Source organism: Notolabrus celidotus, chromosome 9 (assembly GCF_009762535.1).
Source record: "Notolabrus celidotus isolate fNotCel1 chromosome 9, fNotCel1.pri, whole genome shotgun sequence".
Classification (NCBI taxonomy): Eukaryota; Metazoa; Chordata; class Actinopteri; order Labriformes; family Labridae; genus Notolabrus; species Notolabrus celidotus.
The window spans coordinates 3790701-3809251 of record NC_048280.1 but is presented as its reverse complement, the minus strand read 5'-3'; the positions used below and the strand labels follow the sequence as shown (position 1 = coordinate 3809251).

Sequence of the window (18551 nt, the reverse complement as noted above, 5' to 3'; positions counted from 1 at the left end):
TTGTCTCTGTAGTGAATTTTATGAGGCCAACGCGCTGATGATGGAGGAGGAGGGAGCTGTCATCGCTGGCCTGCTGGTTGGACTAAACGTCATTGATGCCAATCTGTGTATGAAGGGAGAGGACCTGGACTCTCAGGTGTGTTTCCTCTCGTACATCTAGTGGCTATATGTTGCAGGATAAAGGAAGTTATATGTTCTCTTAGACGACATATTGGTGTTAAAGAACGCTCTGATGTGGCTTTGGGAGCTGAGCAGAGAAAACAGAACCATCAGCAAGAGAGGGATCATTTCTTTGTAGTTAGTTTTTAATGCCTGAAACTGCTGCAGCAGGAGAAGTGTCAGACTGAGTGATTTAAAGAAACAGCCTGCTTTTAGATTTACACTGCAAAGATTCATGTTGGATGCTAGAAGAGAGCAGGACGAGGACATCAATCTATCAGACTTTATTTGTGAAGGACTTCTCAATACAATAGGAAGTGCTGTACATAATAATAATGATGGTAGTAATAAAGTAGAATAAATTAGTAATATTTAAAAAAGAAGACACCCCATCCCCTCACCCCTCAATCTTTATGCAAGGTTAACAACATGATGTATAAAATAATAATACAAAAATAACCATCAAATTAAATAAATCAATATATACATAACTAAATAAATGAATAAAAAATTAATATAAAAAAAAAAAAAAAATTAAAAGTAAATAGATAAATAAATAAGTAGATATATAGATAATAAAATATTAAAATAAAATAAAAATAACACTTAAATAGATAAATAAATAAGTAGATAAATAGATAATAAAATATTAAAATAAAATAAAAATAACAATTAAATAGATAAATAAATAAGTAGGTAAATAGATAATAAAATATTAAAATAAAATAAAAATAACAATTAAATAGATAAATAAATAAGTAGATAAATAGATAATAAAATATTAAAATAAAATAAAAATAACAATTAAGTAGATAAATAAATAAGTAGATATATAGATAATAAAATATTAAAATAAAATAAAAATAACACTTAAATAGATAAATAAATAAGTAGATAAATAGATAATAAAATATTAAAATAAAATAAAAATAACAATTAAATAGATAAATAAATAAGTAGATAAATAGATGATAAAATAGTAAAATAAAATAAAACACAACATTAAGTAAATAAATAAATACTATAATAAAAAGTTTAAATAAAACACAAGTATTATGAAACAAAATTAAATAACAATAACTTAAGAAATACACATACATAATCAATAAATGATCAAATGATAAAATCAAAATGAAATAAGATAAAATGAAATAAAAACACAACATTAAATAAATAAATAAATACTATAATAAAAAATGAAAAAAAAACACAAGTACTATGAAACAAAATTAAATAACAATAAGTTTAAAAAAATACACATACATAATCAATAAATGATAAAATTAAAATGAAATAAAATAAATAAAAAAAGACGTTGCTGAAGGAAATGAGGAAAACGCTGTCATGATATCTGTATGATGAAACACTGGAGGGTCAAATATGATGTGAAAACTTAGGACAGAAAATTAAGCTCACCAAAATAAAATAAATTACTAAGATATTAAGACACTAAAATATTAAACCAGTAAAAGGTACTAAAATGCTACACTAACAGTAAATACAGCAAAGTTAAAAAGGGTAAAATATTGAAATTCTGAGAGGTAATCTGTAAAAATCCTAAGCAGATAAGATCAAATTAATAATTTAATAAATAAGGAAATAATCCACAATATATAAAAAAAAATACAAATTTAAAAATTAGGTAAAAGATTATATATATATGTGTCTATAATAATTTGAAATAAGACAGTACCTGACTTTAAAAGTGATTAAAATTTGAACTAGATAAGAGAGAAATAAAGTTAGAAGGATTAAGACTCAGTTAAAAGAGAGACTAATATATGTAGGTATTAAGTTTGATGACCCGAGGCTTCTCACAGGCTCATATGGTAAAAGCAAATTTGATTAATAAGAAGGACTAAGACCATTAAGAGATTTAAAAACCAATAAAAGATCAATGCATTCTACATGCACATGTGCAGGACTACATCAGGAAAGAGATCAAATGTTCAGCTTTGTTTAAAAAAGTTGCCCACAGGAGCTTTAAATGTTTCTGTTCAACACCTGCAAACAGAGCCTCATATAAGAAACTGTTCCTTTGTTCCTGTAGTCATTCTGCAGATAATAAGCCACCTTTTCATACCCACTCAGGAATCTCAGTATTAGTTGTCGTGCTGGGACTGAAGCCAGGAGGACAGGGAGGACTGGCAGGCTTCCATTTTGTCATTATCAGCTCAGTAAACAAGTTTTGTTGTGAGCACACCGACGTGAAACCACTCCTGTTACAAAGCACTTCCTCAATCGGACTCATTAAAGATGTAGTTCCCCTGAATGAATCAAAGCTGGGATTGCACTTTCTAGGGTTAAATAACGAGTTAAAGTCGTGTTCAAACTAAGTGACACATTGTTATTTACATGTGATGTTTTAAAATCATGAGCTGCAGTGTGGGGGCAGGGAGATCTGTACGGAGCAGCTTGAGCATAAAAAACAACAAATGATTCACAAGAGTTTAAAAACAGAGAGGAGTTTAGAATCAACACTGGAGTTAAACAGCCTGATCAATAAATACACAGAATAAAATCAATAAATACACAAACTAAAATCAATAAATACACAGATTAGAATTAATAAATACACAGATTAGAATCAATAAATACACAGATTAAAATCAATAAATAAACAGATTAGAATCAATAAATACACAGATTAAAATCAATAAATACACAGATTAAAATCAATAAATACACAGATTAAAATCAATAAATACACAGATTAAAATCAATAAATACACAGATTAGAATCAATAAATACACAGATTAAAATCAATAAATACACAGATTAAAATCAATTAATACACAGATTAAAATCAATAAATACACAGATTAGAATCAATAAATACACAGATTAAAATCAATAAATACACAGATTAAAATCAATAAATACACAGATTAAAATCAATAAATACACAGATTAGAATCAATAAATACACAGATTAAAATCAATAAATACACAGATTAAAATCAATAAATACACAGATTAGAATCAATAAATACACAGATTAGAATCAATAAATACACAGACTAAAATCAATTAATACACAGATTAGAATCAATTAATACACAGATTAAAATCAATTAATACACAGATTAAAATCAATAAATACACAGATTAGAATCAATAAATACACATATTAAAATCAATAAATACACAGATTAAAATCAATAAATACACAGATTAGAATCAATAAATACACAGATTAGAATCAATAAATACACAGACTAAAATCAATTAATACACAGATTAGAATCAATTAATACACAGATTAAAATCAATTAATACACAGATTAAAATCAATAAATACACAGATTAGAATCAATAAATACACAGATTAGAATCAATTAATACACAGATTAGAATCTATAAATACACAGACTAAAATCAATAACGTGTTTCTGATTTCTGATCATTTGTGTCTCCAGGTCGGAGTGATTGATTTTTCGATGTACCTCAAAGACGGAGGTCACAGCAGTAAGAGTGCGGAGGGGTGAGTGCTGCATTCTTAACCTTTATTTTTTTGTGTACAGAAAATTCTCAAACTATATAAGAAAGTGTCTCTCTTGTTTTTTATAGGATACATACAAGAAAGTAAAAAGGTGGATAAATCAAAGAATAGCAAATTAGGACTAAAATAAAAAATGCATGTTAAAACATCTGGCATTCTCTGTAAGATAGTGTAGAGCATTACAAAATTACATACAGATTAATAATAATGAGAAAAAGAAGAAGAAGAAAAAAATAAATGGAATCATGAAAGAAATTAATTAATTAATTAAAATTGATAGAAAACAAAATAAATAATTAAAATAATTGAAGTGAATAAAATACAAATAAAATATTAAAAAAACAGACATGTTCAATGATAAATTAAAAAAGATAAAACAATGATAACAAAATATACGAAAAAGTAGTTAAAATTATTATAAAGTTATTTAAAATAATAATTTTAGAAGGAAAAAAGAATTATAATTGATAGATTTTTTTTTAAATATAATGCAAATAATAAAATAAATAATTTAAAAAACAAAGATAGTTACATAATAAGTTAAAATGGATTAAAACAATAATAACCTAAAAAAAATAATAGTTACAATAATTTAAAAAGTATGAAAACAATATTATTACAAAAAGAAAAATGGTTTTAATTGATAGAAAATAAAATTAATAATTAAAATAATTGAAATGAATAAAATAAAAATAAAATATAAAAAAAACAAAGATTTGTTCAATAATAAATTAAAAAAGATAAAACAATGATAACAAAATATATGAAAAAGTAGTTAAAATTAATAGAAATAATAAAATAATTTTAGAAGTAAAAAAAGAATTATAACTGATTAAAAAAACTAAAATAATAATATAAATAATAAAATAAATAATTTAAAAAACAAAGATACTTAAATAATGAATTAAAATGGATTAAAACAATAATAACATAAAATAATAGTTACAAAAAGAAAAATGATTTTAATTGATAGAAAATAAAATAAATAATCAAAATAATATTTGAAATAATAAAATAAATACTTAAAAAAACTAAGATAGTTAAATCATAAATTAAAATCGATCAAAACAATAATAACATAAAATAATTTAAATAATAGTTAAAATTATAAAGAAAAAATAATTATAAAGAAAAGAAAAATAATAAATAAAGATAATAATAATAATTGCCTTCCTGATCTTTAACCACAGATTGTTGATGTGTTGGTATAAAGGATTTATCTGGTTCCTGTTTGAGTGTTAAGGAGCTGACAGGTCACATAGACTTACTAACCTCACTGGACTTGTTTGTTTTGCTGAATGTTGTGAGGGACATGAGACTTAAAGAACAGTATTATTAATAATAGATAAAAAGATAGTGTTTCAGTCCATCTCATGGTCTTCACAACATCATAATCTGTGCTTGTTTACATTCAGGTAGTAGAGCTTATTAGCTTTACAGCAGTAGCTATTAACCAGAGCTCCAGCATGTTTCTCTACATCATGGTCTTTGTTTGCTCACTGTTGTTTCTCTCTTTATGCTCCCTCAGGGACGGTCAGATCACAGCCATCCTGGATCAGAAGAACTATGTGGAGGAGCTGAACAGACATCTAAGGTTGGTCAGAGTGTGGGTCTATCTTTTTGAGCAGCTTGCTGAGTTAAGTCTTCACAATGTGACTCATCTGCTTATTTATAGTGCATCAGTCAACAACCTCCAAGCCAAGGTGGACGCTCTGGAGAAGTCCAACACCAAGCTCACAGAAGAGGTGAGAAGCACTCAAACACTTTCTCCCCACCTGTCTGCCTCTCTGCACAGCTCCAGGTGTTCAGCAGATTCAGGTATCTCATGCTCACTGAAGTCTTTGCTGTCCTTTGTCTCCTCAGCTTGCAGTGGCAAACAACAGGATCATCACTTTGCAGGAAGACGTGGAGAGAGTCGTGGAGGAGAGCTCCTATCAGTTTGAGTCCAGGAAGGTGGGTGTCACACATTTTGTCAACTGAGCCGTCTGGGAGTTTTGTAAAGAGAAACTTTGGATGCAAAAGCACAGCAGTGTCATTATTGTCCATTACAGGCAGCAGGAAGCAGGAAATACTGCAGCCGCTGAGCTGCAGCGTGCCATAAGGGACAAAATATGACAAGATTCAGAAAAAAACATGCTTATATTTTGGATCTTAACCGCATATCAGTCAATGTGTTAGCGCTGACTGTCGTTTTATCGTCCTTCTCAGGCATCCAGAAGCGATTCAGTAGCAGATGGACAAGCTCTTGGTGAAACACGCAAGCAGCTCAAAGAGGAAACTTCGCTTCGATTGGTGAGTTTCAGCTCTTCACAATTCCCCTCCACTCCTTCATCTGGATTTGAACACTGTCCAGTTATTCTGTTACACATGCCATAGTGTTATAATCCCTGCAGGAGATATCAGGACGGGTGCAGTGGTGTGAAACTGCTTCCTTGTGCTGTCCCTGTATTTACTGTCTGCAGTCTTCAGACTGAGCAGTGCTTGTTTCCTCCCTGCAGGACGTGGAGAAGGAGCTGGAGGTGCAGATCGGCATGAAACAGGAGATGGAGTTGTCGATGAAGATGCTGGAGAAAGACGTCTGCGAGAAGCAGGACTCTCTGGTGGAGCTGAGACAGCAGCTGGAGGACCTCCGTGTCATCAACCAACAGCTGGGCCACAAATCGCAGGTGAGGCTGTGGGTCCACTTTAACACGACGTATAAGATATTTGAAGAACAGCCGGTCATCTACTTTTAGGACGTGTTTCAGCAGCTTCTACAGACCATGGAGGGTTTTTCTTACTGTCCTGGTCTTTGTTCTAAAGCCCTTTCAGTATGCACATTTAAAGCCACGAATAAAAACACATTTTTTAAAAGATTATTCTGTGGCTCTTTTACATTTTGGCTTTTATTTTGAAAGGACATCTTGTGAAAGAGACAGGAAGTGTAGGTCTAGACCGTACTCTATGTCCTATTATTAACAAAGACCCAACATCAAGACAGACTAAGATCCAGTCCCATCTTACAGACAGGACTCAGTCTGATCTCATCTTAATCCACTATGAGCAGAGCACTTTGCAGCATTTAGCAAGTTACAGTGGCAAGGACAAACTTCCTTTAACAGGCAGAAACCTCCAGCAGGACCAGACTCATGTTAGACACACATCTGCTGAGACCGTGGTGGAGAGAGGGATAGAGGGAGATGAAGAGAGAGAGAGAGAGAGAGAGATGATAGTGGGGAGACGGATAGTAGTAGTTGTAGCAGCTGGAGTCTGGCACGTCCACAGCAGCACAGATCCAGAGGAACCTACGAGACAAGGGAGCTCAGGGACTCCAGAAAGGTCTATGGTTAGTAACTTTAATGGGACAGGAAGAGTTTAAGTAAGAGACAGGCAGAGAGAGGAGAGGAAAAGATAGGGTCCCAGTGTGTCTGTTCCTCAGACAGTCTAAGTCTATAGCAGCATAACTAAGAGCTGGTCCAAGCCTGATCCAGCTCTAACTATAAGGTTTATCAAAAAGTAAAGTTTGAAGCCTACTCTTAAAAGTAGAGAGGGTGTCTCCTTCCTGGTAGATGATTCCAAAGGAGAGGGGCCTGATAACTGAAGGCTCGACCTCCCATACTACTTTTAGAGACTTTAGGTACGATGTAGTGTTTCAGAGGGGTTTCTGATGTTTATGATAACCCCTTAAATCTTTTTAAAAGGCTTTTAGGAGACAGGCAGAGAGAGGAAAAGATAGGATCCCAGTGTGTCTGTTTCTCAGACAGTCTAAGTCTATAGCAGCATAACTAAGAGCTGGTCCAAGCCTGATCCTGCTCTAACTATAAGCTTTATCAAAAAATGAAAGTTTGAAGCCTACTCTTAAAAGCAGAGAGGGTGTCTCCTTCCTGGTCCTTGACTGGTAGATAATTCCAAAGGAGAGGTGCCTGATAACTGAAGGGTCGACCTCCCATACTACTTTTAGAGACTTTAGGTACGATGTAGTGTTTCAGAGGGGTTTCTGATGTTTATGATAACCCCCTTAAATCTTTCTTTTAAGAGACAGGCAGAGAGAGGAGAGGAAAAGATAGGATCCCAGTGTGTCTGTTCCTCAGACAGTCTAAGTCTATAGCAGCATAACTGAGAGCTGGTCCAAGCCTGATCCAGCTCTAAGTATAAGCTTTATCGAAAAGGAAAGTTTGAAGCCTACTCTTAAAAGTAGAGAGGGTGTCTGCCTCCTGGTCCTTGACTGGTAGATAATTCCAAAGGAGAGGTGCCTGATAACTGAAGGCTCGACCTCCCATACTACTTTTAGAGACTTTAGGTACGATGTAGTGTTTCAGAGGGGTTTCTGATGTTTATGATAACCCCTTAAATCTTTCTAAAAGGCTTTTAAGAGACAGGCAGCAGAGATCCAGAGGAAAAGATAGGATCCCAGTGTGTCAGTCTAAGTCTATAGCAGCATAACTAAGAGCTGGTCCAAGCCTGATCCAGCTCTAACTATAAGCTTCATCAAAAAGGAAAGTTTGAAGCCTGCTCTTAAAAGTAGAGAGGGTGTCTCCTTCCTGGTCCTTGACTGGTAGATGATTCCAAAGGAGAGGTGCCTGATAACTGAAGGTTCTACCTCCCATACTACTTTTACAGACTTTAGTTAGCAGGATCAGCAGAATCAGACTCATGTTAGAAACACATCTGCTGAGACCGTGCTGGAGAGAGAGAGAGAGAGAGAGAGATGATAGTGGAGAGATGGATAGTAGTACTTGTAGCAGCTGGAGTCTGGGACGTAAACAACAGCAGGCCGTCTATGGCAGCGACTCAGAGGAACCTACGAGACAAGGGAGCTCTTATATATATATATATATATACATCATATATCAGATGTATCATGACACTGATGTCAGTTTTTTGAGTACTGAGGCTTCATTTCTCCTCGTTCTCACAGAGCACTGAGGCGAGCTCCAAACAGAAGAGTGAAGCCATCGCTCGCCTGGAGGAGAAAATCAACCAGATGACCGGGACTGTTAAACAGCTGGAGACCAGGTAAGGAAGAACCTCCCTGCAGCCGATTTTGGATAATTTCTACATTTCACAGTTTTTCCTCATGAAATCACAACTTTTTAACATCCTGCTTACTTTTCTCCCTCCTCTTTCATTGTCGTTATTTTTTCATCATCACTATCATTATCCTTTGAAATCGCCGATCAGTGAGAAACATTTGGTGAAGCAGGCCAGAAACCTGAACTCAGCAGCAGGAAAGCTGATCCAGCTGCAGCAGTAGCAGCTCCCCCCCCCCTCGCCTTCATAACTCTAAATACAAACATCCAACCCTGCCTAATATAGAAATAACCAAACTAGGATGTTATCTTTTCTGTACGACGCTCCTTTGTTGTTGAAAAAAAAAAAAAAAAAGAAACATTTTTCCACGACCTCCTGCAGTGGCTCTCCAGCATCAGCTTTGAGTAGTGTGGACTGAACTTAGCAGCCGTTATCCCTTGTGTTCTCTGACAGATGTGCTCGCCACATCAGGTTTATACTTTGGTTTGTATTTCTTACAAATAACCCATTAATGCTTTCTGGCAAAGGCAAGACGAGGCGACCAGGAGGAGTCCGAAAGTGGACCAGTAGACATATTGTTGTGCTAGCAGACGGGTCCTGGATATTTGGGAGGTATTGTCATGTTATCCAAAGAATTCAAGAACTACCAGAGACTGTGCTTCAATATTTCAGCCATCAGAGTCACACAAAATCAGAAAACGAGCAGATCTGAACGGGTGTTTTGTGCGGGATAGGAGCGAGACAAAGTGAGACGAGAAGGGCAAAATTAATTTATTAATTTTGGATTGTACGTGAACATAACATTGGTGTAAACTGTAGTAATCATTAGGCTAATAAAAGATTAAACAAACGCCGCCTGCTTCATCGTCTTTGGCTGAAGTTTCCCTGTTGTCCTCGTCGGGTTTCAGCTCCTCATCTCTCAGTCATCTTTGTGTTTTTGGTGTTTTTAAGTTGTACATGACATCTCTTTCCAACCGCCTTTCTTTCTTTTACTTTCCATCGAGTTTTTCTTTTACCATAAGTTTTCCTGACACCCCCCCCTCCACCCCTCCACCCCCCCTCCCCCCCCCCCAAACCAGATGCAAACAGGCCGAGAGAGAGAGGGACGTGGCTTTTGAGGCCAACCGGCTCTTCAAGCAGGAGTTTGGAGACAAAATCGAGAGTCTGCAGGAGGAGGTGGAGCAGCTCAGGAAGCACAGGTAGAGTCAGGAGGGAGTCCAGTATTCATAAAACCTTCCATGTGTGTGTTTAAGCATAGACTGTATGATAAATGGACGTAGTGTCTGTGTCGTCACCCCTATGTTTTGAAGCCGATCATCGGCGGGAGCCATATTGGAAATTCTGAACTCAACCTAACTTCTGTTGAGCTAGTGTGAGGTAAAGAGGCGGGCTTTGAGACTCCCCGCCAACAGCTACAGTGTTCCCGCCTGTCAATCAAGTCAGCTGTGCCTCTCATTGGAAGACTTGTAATCTCACATAAAAAATAAAAAAATAAATTGGCTGGATAAATGTTTCTCGAAAAATTGTCTACTATAGGTTGCCCTTGGTTTGGAGTGAATCAAAGAAAATCTGTGGAGCGCAACTACGTTTGCGTGCACCCTTATGCTAGCTGCGTTCTTTATGATAAAAGCTAGGTGGCGCTCTTCCTGTTGAGTTTGGGATATGGGTGCAAGAGGCTTTTTTGTGCGGCATGATGTCCTAAATATGCGTACAATTTTTCAGGCATGTAGCTCAAAATAACCCCTATGGGGAGTTGTTTTTGAAACCAGTGAGCACATTTTTTTTACTTTTTTTGCGAAACCCATAAAATGTCACAATTTTTCCATGGACTGATGAGTGAGTTGGAGGTCTTGAAATTACGTGCATATTAAAGTCACAAAAATCAATTTTTTGACGTTTTTTTTTTGATGCCCCGCCCCAAAGTCTGCCACGCCCACATCTTTTGTCTAATTGGAATGCCTTTACTTTGTATTAATCCTCAATGGGTTTGCTATAGAATGTGCCTAGTTTGGACTGAATCAGACAAAAGCTCTAGGAGAAGTGAGCAAAAGTATGCACCCTGATTTGGGCGTTTTTGGGCACTTTTTGGAGCAAATTTAGACTTTCAAAAGTAGGTGGCGCTCTTCCTGTTGAGTTTTGGATATGGATGTGAGAGGCTTTTTTGTGCGTCCTGGTGCCATTAATATGCGTAAAAATTTTCAAGCATGTAGCTCAAAATAACCCCAATAGGAAAGCGATTTTGAAAACTTTAGGGGGCGCTACCGAGCACATTTTTGCACAAAAATTTTGAAACCCATAAATTATCAAATTTTTCACCAGGCCCAATGAGTGTGCAAAAATATCCGCGCTTTCATTAAAGTCCAGGTGGCCAAAAGTCCCCTAGAAGTTGCGTAACAAAGAAGATAAATAATCCCTAGGGTTACAATAGGGCCTTCGCCCCCGGTGGCCACCGGCGGTGCTCGGGCCCTAAATATGCATCAATGAGTCACACTGTTGCACTCTGGGACATGTTCAGTCTTTAAAATCACACTGTTGTTTTTAATTTTTGCCTCAGTCCCACATCAACCATTGCGCCTCTGCAGATACTCACTGTGTTAATCCTCCTCTGAAAATAGCTTCTTCTTCTTCTTCTTACTGTATGAAACAAACACAGTGGCTATTTGGCTTCAAACAAGCTACTGACGTTTTTTTTGGGAGTGTTCTGCAGTGAGTCAGGTATTTTAAATTATGCAGGGAGCCTAATCATGTGTATCTTTGCAAATCGATCAACACTAAGCACATTTAAGACCGTCTCTGTTTGGAGTTCACATCCGTTATCTTGTGGATGTTGCACCGACCTTGCATGTCGTTAAAAACTTCCTTTAACAGGCAGAAACCTCCGGCAAGAAACAAACTCATGTTAGACACACATCTGCTGAGACCGAGTTGGAGAGAGGGATAGAGGGAGAAGAAGAGAGAGAGAGAGAGAGATGATAGTGGTGAGATGGATAGTAGTAGTTGTAGAGTCTGGCACGTCTACGGCAGAGATCCCGAGGAACCTACAAGACAAGGGAGCTCAGGGACTCCAGAAAGGTCTATGGTTAGTAACTTTAATGGGACAGAGAGAGTTAAAGGCAGACAGAGGAGTGAGAGGGAAATATGGGATCCCAGTGTGTCAGTCTAAGCCTATAGCAGCATAACTAAGAGCTGGTCCAAGCCTGATCCAGCTCTAACTATAAGCTTTATCAAAAAGGAAAGTTTGAAGCCTACTCTTAAAAGTAGAGAGGGTGTCTGCCTCCTGGACCCTGACTTTTAGACGATTCCAAAGGAGAGGTGCCTGATAACTGAAGGCTCGACCTCCCATACTACTTTTAGAGACTTTAGGTACGATGTAGTGTTTCAGAGGGGTTTCTGATGTTTATGATAACCCCTTAAATCTTTCTAAAAGGCTTTTAAGAGACAGGCAGAGAGAGGAGAGGAAAAGATAGGATCCCAGTGTGTCTGTTTCTCAGACAGTCTAAGTCTATAGCAGCATAACTGAGAGCTGGTCCAAGCCTGATCCAGCTCTAACTATAAGCTTTATCAAAAAGTAAAGTTTGAAGCCTACTCTTAAAAGTAGAGAGGGTGTCTGCCTCCTGGTCCTTGACTGGTAGATGATTCCAAAGGAGAGGTGCCTGATAACTGAAGGCTCGACCTCCCATACTACTTTTAGAGACTTTAGGTACGATGTAGTGTTTCAGAGGGGTTTCTGATGTTTATGATAACCCCTTAAATCTTTCTAAAAGGCTTTTAAGAGACAGGCAGAGAGAGGAGAGGAAAAGATAGGATCCCAGTGTGTCTGTTTCTCAGACAGTCTAAGTCTATAGCAGCATGACAAAAGCTGGTCCAAAGCCTGATCCAGCTCTAACTATAAGCTTCATCAAAAAGGAAAGTTTGAAGCCTACTCTTACATGTAGAGAGGGTGTCTGCCTTCGGTCCCTGACTGGTAGATGAGTCCAAAGGAGAAGTGCCTGATAACTGAAGGCTCGACCTCCCATACTACTTTTAGAGACTTCAGGTCTGATGTAGTGTTTCAGAGGGGTTTCTGATGTTTATGATCACCCCTTAAATCTTTCTAAAAGGCTTTCATTTATTTTGGTTGTAGTGTCTGTTTTTTGTCTCCTGGATATTTAGAACTACAAAGAAGATCTAAACCGCACACTTCTGCATGTTTCTCTTCTTTTCTCTGTCCATCATTTTCAGCTGACGTCTGTGTTTTGTTCTCTGGCTCAGGTCTCATCTGGAGCTGGAGCTCAGAAAAGAGCGAGAGCGAAAGAGTGAGCAGCATCATGAAGCTTCGTTTGCACAGTCCGGCCCCCCTCACAGGAAGAACCCAGAGAACATCCCTAAAGTAAACCTGCTGAGTCATGTAGACTTAATATCAGAGAAGGTCTTTTTTTTTTTGTTCTCATGCTCTACGTGTGTTTGTTACCAACAGCGTCACAGCGGAGGAGAGGACAAAACGAGTCTGAGCTCCAGCCTGTAAGTACTTTATAATCCTATGTATGAACATGAGAGGAAACACTGTTTGATCCCTGGTCCTTAATTCATTTACCCTTTCCCTTTCAGGTCCTTATCGCACCACGAGGACGAGCAGGAGGAGTCATTCGTGGAGATCAGTCAGCCTACCATCTGTACGATGTGTGAGCAGGAGGACTCGCTCTTGAAAACAAAGGTAGGAGACAGATTATTCTTCTGTGATTAAAACACTTTGAGCTGTCGAACGAGACGACCACTCTGTGTGCTGCTCACCCTGTCAGGATTGTAATCACCACACGTTCAATCAATCAATCAATCAATCAATCTTTATTTGTATAGCGCCAAATCACAACAAACGTTATCTCAAGACGCTTTTACAAACATAGGAGGTCTAGACCACTCTATGTCAAATTATGAACAGAGACCCAACTTCAAGACAGGGTAAGACTCAGTCTGACCCCACCTTAATCCATCATGAGCATTGCACATCACAGTATTTAGCTAGTTACAGTGGTGAGGAAAAACTTCCTTTTAACAGGCAGAAACCTCAGGCAGAACCAGACTCATGTTAGACAGCCATCATGCCTCGACCGAGTTGGGTCTGGAAAGACAGATAGAGGGGAGTAAGAGAGAGAGGTGATAGTGATGAGACGAGTAGTAGAAGCTGTTGCCGCTGGAGTCCAGCACGTCCGTATCAGCTGGAGTCCAGATCGCCCGCAGCAGGAGGACGTCTACGGCAGCTCAGAGGGACCTACGAGACAAGGGAGCTCAGGGACTCCAGAAAGGTCTATGGTTAGGAACTTTAATGGGACAGGCAGAGTTAAAGGCAGACAGAGGAGTGAGAGGGAAATATGGGATCCCAGTGTGTCAGTCTAAGCCTATTGCAGCATAACTTAGAGCTGGTCCAAGCCTGATCCAGCTCTAACTATAAGTTTTATCAAAAAGGAAAGTTTGAAGCCTACTCTTAAAAGTAGAGATGGTGTCTGCCTCCTGGACCCTGACTTGTAGACGATTCCAAAGGAGAGGGGCCTGATAACTGAAGACTCTACCTCCCATACTACTTTTAGAGACTTCAGGTCTGATGTAGTGTTTCAGAGGGGTTTCTGATGTTTATGATAACCCCTTAAACCTTTCTAAAAGGCTTTTAAGAGACAGGCAGAGAGAGGAGAGGAAAAGATAGGATCCCAGTGTGTCTGTTTCTCAGACAGTCTAAGTCTATAGCAGCATAAGTAAGACCTGGTCCAAGCCTGATCCAGCTCTAACTATAAGCTTTATCAAAAAGGAAAGCTTGAAGCCTACTCTTAAAAGTAGAGAGGGTGTCTGCCTCCTGGACCCTGACTTGTAGACGATTCCAAAGGAGAGGGGCCTGATAACTGAAGACTCTACCTCCCATACTACTTTTAGAGACTTCAGGTCTGATGTAGTGTTTCAGAGGGGTTTCTGATGTTTATGATAACCCCTTAAACCTTTCTAAAAGGCTTTTAAGAGACAGGCAAGACAAGTAAGTGATGAAGGGGTTGGGGGGAAGGGGGTGAGCTAGGATCCCAGTGTGTCAGTGTGCCAGTTCCCCCGGCAGTATAGGCCTATAGCAGCATGACAAAAGCTGGTCCAAGCCTGATCCAGCTCTAACTATAAGCTTTATCAAAAAGGAAAGTTTTAAGCCTACTCTTCGTTGACTTTGAGTTTGAGGTTAATGCATGACCAGTCGACAGCGGAGAAAGGCAGACAGAGGAAACCAGTGAGGGATTTTAAAACACACGAGGAGCTGAGTGAAAGCGATGTCGTAACCCATTCCTCATGACCCAACACCCCAAATGTCCAGATAGGAGCTTCATACTGCGTTCATTTAATTGAACAGTCCTGGAGTAAGCAACGTTCAAGAGCTGGAAGTCAGGTTATCCATTATTTTAAGGATCACAATGGCACGAGAGAGAGAACAATACTTGTAATACTACTAAATAGGTGGACACATAAAATAAAGATTTTTTTTTTTAATGTTCAGGTGAATTCTTACCAATGCTTCATTAAAAAAAAATAATCTGTCATTAAAGAAAGTCAAAATAATGTTTGATTAAAGGAAAGACTAAACTTTGATTGGGATTTAGACCGTTTAAATTCAGTGGAAACTGAGTTTGTGTTTCCTGATTTTACCTGAACTTTTATTTATTCCTTTATTTATTTTTGTATATATATATTTTTTTTTTTTTTACTTGAGTACTCCTTTAGAATTTTTTTGAAGGAATTTTATGTCTTTAAAAAATATGTTTAATTTCTTTATCTTGACTTGATTTTATGACACGCTTGTTTTATTTTGTTGCCCATGTAAAAAACTTTGTAACCTTTTTTCTAAAAGTGTGAAATGAATACAATTATTATTATTATTATTATTTATTTTATTTTATTTTTAATTTATTTTATAATTATATGAAATTATTATTTGTTATATTCAATGGTATTATTGTTATATTAAAATATTTGTATTATTAAATAAAATTATTATTATAAAAATATTATATATATTATTATTATATTAAATTTTACTATTATATTAAATTATTATTACTTTTATTATAGTTTATCACAATAAATTATTGGTATTATTATTGTATTTTATTATTATTACATTAAAATGTTGTTGTTATAATTATATTAAATTATTATTAATAATAATACATTTTATTATTATATTCAATTATTATTATTATTATTAAATATCCTGTGAAAGTTATCTTGTGATGACTTCTCTTCCTGGATACGTTGAAGTTTTGATTTCACCTCCCAGTCTTCATAAAGACATCAGCCCGTTCATCAGAGACTCGTTACCTCTCTCTAAACATCTCTCCTTCCTGTCTTTCTCTCTGTGCAGAAACAGTGTAAGAACTGCAGCGGGTTCTTCTGTCTGAGCTGTGTGTCCAACCAGCTGCCGCTACCCTCCTCCATCCTCCCAGAGACCGTGTGCACCGCCTGCTACTCCCTGTTACTCCAACAGTACGCTTCAACGCCTCCATGAAAAGGAGATCCTCTGTGATGAGTGGCATGAAACACCCCGAGGCATTTAATGTAAAACAAAAACAACAAAAAAAGCACTTTTTGACTTCATGACTGGAGACGATGTGAGAGAGCTGATGGAGTCGTGCAGGTTTTGAACTTGCACAGAGTTGAAAGCAGTTTCAGAACATGTTCCATACAGAGCTTTAAGATGCAGGGTTTTTATTTTGAAAAGACTCCTGTAGCTGTAACTCTTCCTTTGAATGCTGGGCTGTTGTGGTATTTCTTTTCTAGTGAAATGTGCATTTAAAAAGCGTAAAAATGCAACAAGCTGGAGGTTAAATCATCTCATATATATATATATATAAAAACTGACTTTAAAACGCGGGCACCAAGTGGATCACTGATTAAAGATCACCTGAGGGTATTCAACTCAGTTTTAAAGATTAGAAACTGGGTTATCTGACACAACTCTGATGTTAAGCTCATCTGTATTTATTAGTTTATACAGCGGTTTCTAATCTATCATGACAAAATCAAATACATGAAACACCTCTGACCAAAAACTCTCTTCTTGCCTGATTCTAAATAAGTGTTATAAAACTGCAATGCATGATTAAACAGCAGCAGAGGACAAATATTGAAGCTCTGAGTCAGGAATCTTGATCTGCTGCACTCTATTTATTCTGTTATAGTGGTGTTAACATGTGACATGGCACATTACATATCATCCAGGTTTGGTGTTCATGCTGCAGGTCAAAAGGTCATTCTGCTGTGCAGTTTTTAAAGGAGTTTGAGCACAAGATGAGAAGATTCTCTTGTCTTTAGAATGTAGCTTAGCTTAGTTTAGCTTCGCCGAAACACTTGAAAGGGGGAGGGGATGAGTTGTGCAATGAAGCACCTTTTAAAGATGTTCGATCTGGCTTCTTATGGTTTACATCGCTGAATATCCCGGGGTGTCACATTTATTTCGTGTTGCTTTGTGTCAGGTAGAAGAACGGCTCAAAAGTCCTCCTCTGTTGATCCTCTGCATCACAGCCTCGTTCCCACACTCTCCTCTTTCGGACCTCCTCAGATATCGCAGCACTTTTAAAAAGCTCCGCTCTCTGCAGCGAGCTCATCAGTTCATCTTCATAATAAAAGCTGTTTTTTAAGTTCTGTTGATTTCTATGAAGAATTATTAGAAGCTCAGTTTAATATGTAGATGTTGTTGAAGCTTATTAACACATGAGATAGAAGCGCTTCTTAGATCAATAAACTTTTATTGAATTTTACTCTTCTTGACTCACTGATTTATTTATTCTCTGTTTTATCTCCAGTTCTTGAGTTCTCGAGCACAAAGGCACTTCCTGTTGGTCTCTCACTGAAGTCATTTATTATTGCCACCCATTTTCTCCTCACATGACCCTCTCACTTCTTCTTTTACATGACTTCAAATGCAAATCAGATTTCTTTTTGGGGCATATTTGGAGAATAATAATGCAAAGCTATCTTCTCTGATGGTCGACACGTCACACCCCCTGCAGGAGACCATACAACAGTGGTGTCCAAACTTTTTTCAAAGAGGGCCACATATGATGTTGTCAGAATACTTCAGGGCCAGTGGCTCCTACTGAGACTTAGGAATCATAAAATTTACATATGAAATATCTATTTAATAACAGTAATAAATCAGTAACTAGGAAGTCCTCAGTTCTTCACAAGCAACGTAAACATGATCAAACTTTATCTTCTTCTGGAAGAGAGTTTTCATTCAGGTCATGCAATGTGGGAAAAAAATGGTATCATTATTTTTCCATGGCAGGATCACGATCTGGATTTCATCACACTTCTTTTTCATGTTGTTTTTCAAGACTTTTCTGACCAGCAGACAACAATTTTAGAACAAAATAATTATTTTCCTGCATTCTAAACCATTTTAATGCACCAAATTTAGCCTTTTCTGTTCAATTTCATAATTTTGATTTTGTCTTGTGTCCTCTTTTGTGCCTTCTGAACTTTTATTGACATTCTCACATCGTGATAAAAACATCAATTTGAAAACCTGTTCACTTTAAGAGTTCTTGTGTTTCTTCTTTATTGCTGTCTTGCAGAATTCCCAGAGCTTTGGCTTTAGACAGGTAGTCCATATGAAGCTTTTTGAGATGTTTCTGGATTGACTTTAGTTTTGTTTGTGCGCTTGAAAGAAACTGCAAATGTCCAGATGATTCAGAATGAGATTAATTTCTGTGCTATAAAAAACACAATTTAAGATGGAAGCTTGGGGCCATAAATAAATGGACCTTGGGCCGCGATTGGCCCCCGGGCCGTACTTTGGACACCCCTGCCATACAACAACACTAAGTAGCTTGTTCAGTGACAGACTTCTTCACACCCGGTGTCTCACAGAGAGAT

The 18551-nt window shown here is 37.0% G+C and overlaps 1 protein-coding gene across 2 annotated transcripts in view; it reads left to right on the top strand.

Annotated features, from left to right (window-relative positions):
• Positions 1–17431, top strand: part of rufy3 (RUN and FYVE domain containing 3) — a 33113-nt gene extending 15682 nt beyond the window's left edge. The window contains exons 5-17 of one of the 2 annotated variants that reach the window (XM_034692338.1): positions 13–136; positions 3580–3644; positions 5191–5256; positions 5338–5407; positions 5526–5615; positions 5871–5954; positions 6161–6328; positions 8560–8657; positions 9752–9871; positions 12924–13041; positions 13129–13172; positions 13260–13365; positions 16036–17431. In XM_034692338.1, the coding sequence (XP_034548229.1) occupies positions 13–136; positions 3580–3644; positions 5191–5256; positions 5338–5407; positions 5526–5615; positions 5871–5954; positions 6161–6328; positions 8560–8657; positions 9752–9871; positions 12924–13041; positions 13129–13172; positions 13260–13365; positions 16036–16179 (1297 nt within the window). In that variant the 3' untranslated portion in view covers positions 16180–17431. Of the gene's footprint in view, positions 1–12; positions 137–3579; positions 3645–5190; positions 5257–5337; positions 5408–5525; positions 5616–5870; positions 5955–6160; positions 6329–8559; positions 8658–9751; positions 9872–12923; positions 13173–13259; positions 13366–16035 lie in introns of both variants that reach the window. The other variant, XM_034692337.1, reaches the window with a different exon arrangement.
• Positions 17432–18551: the final 1120 nt, after the last annotated feature.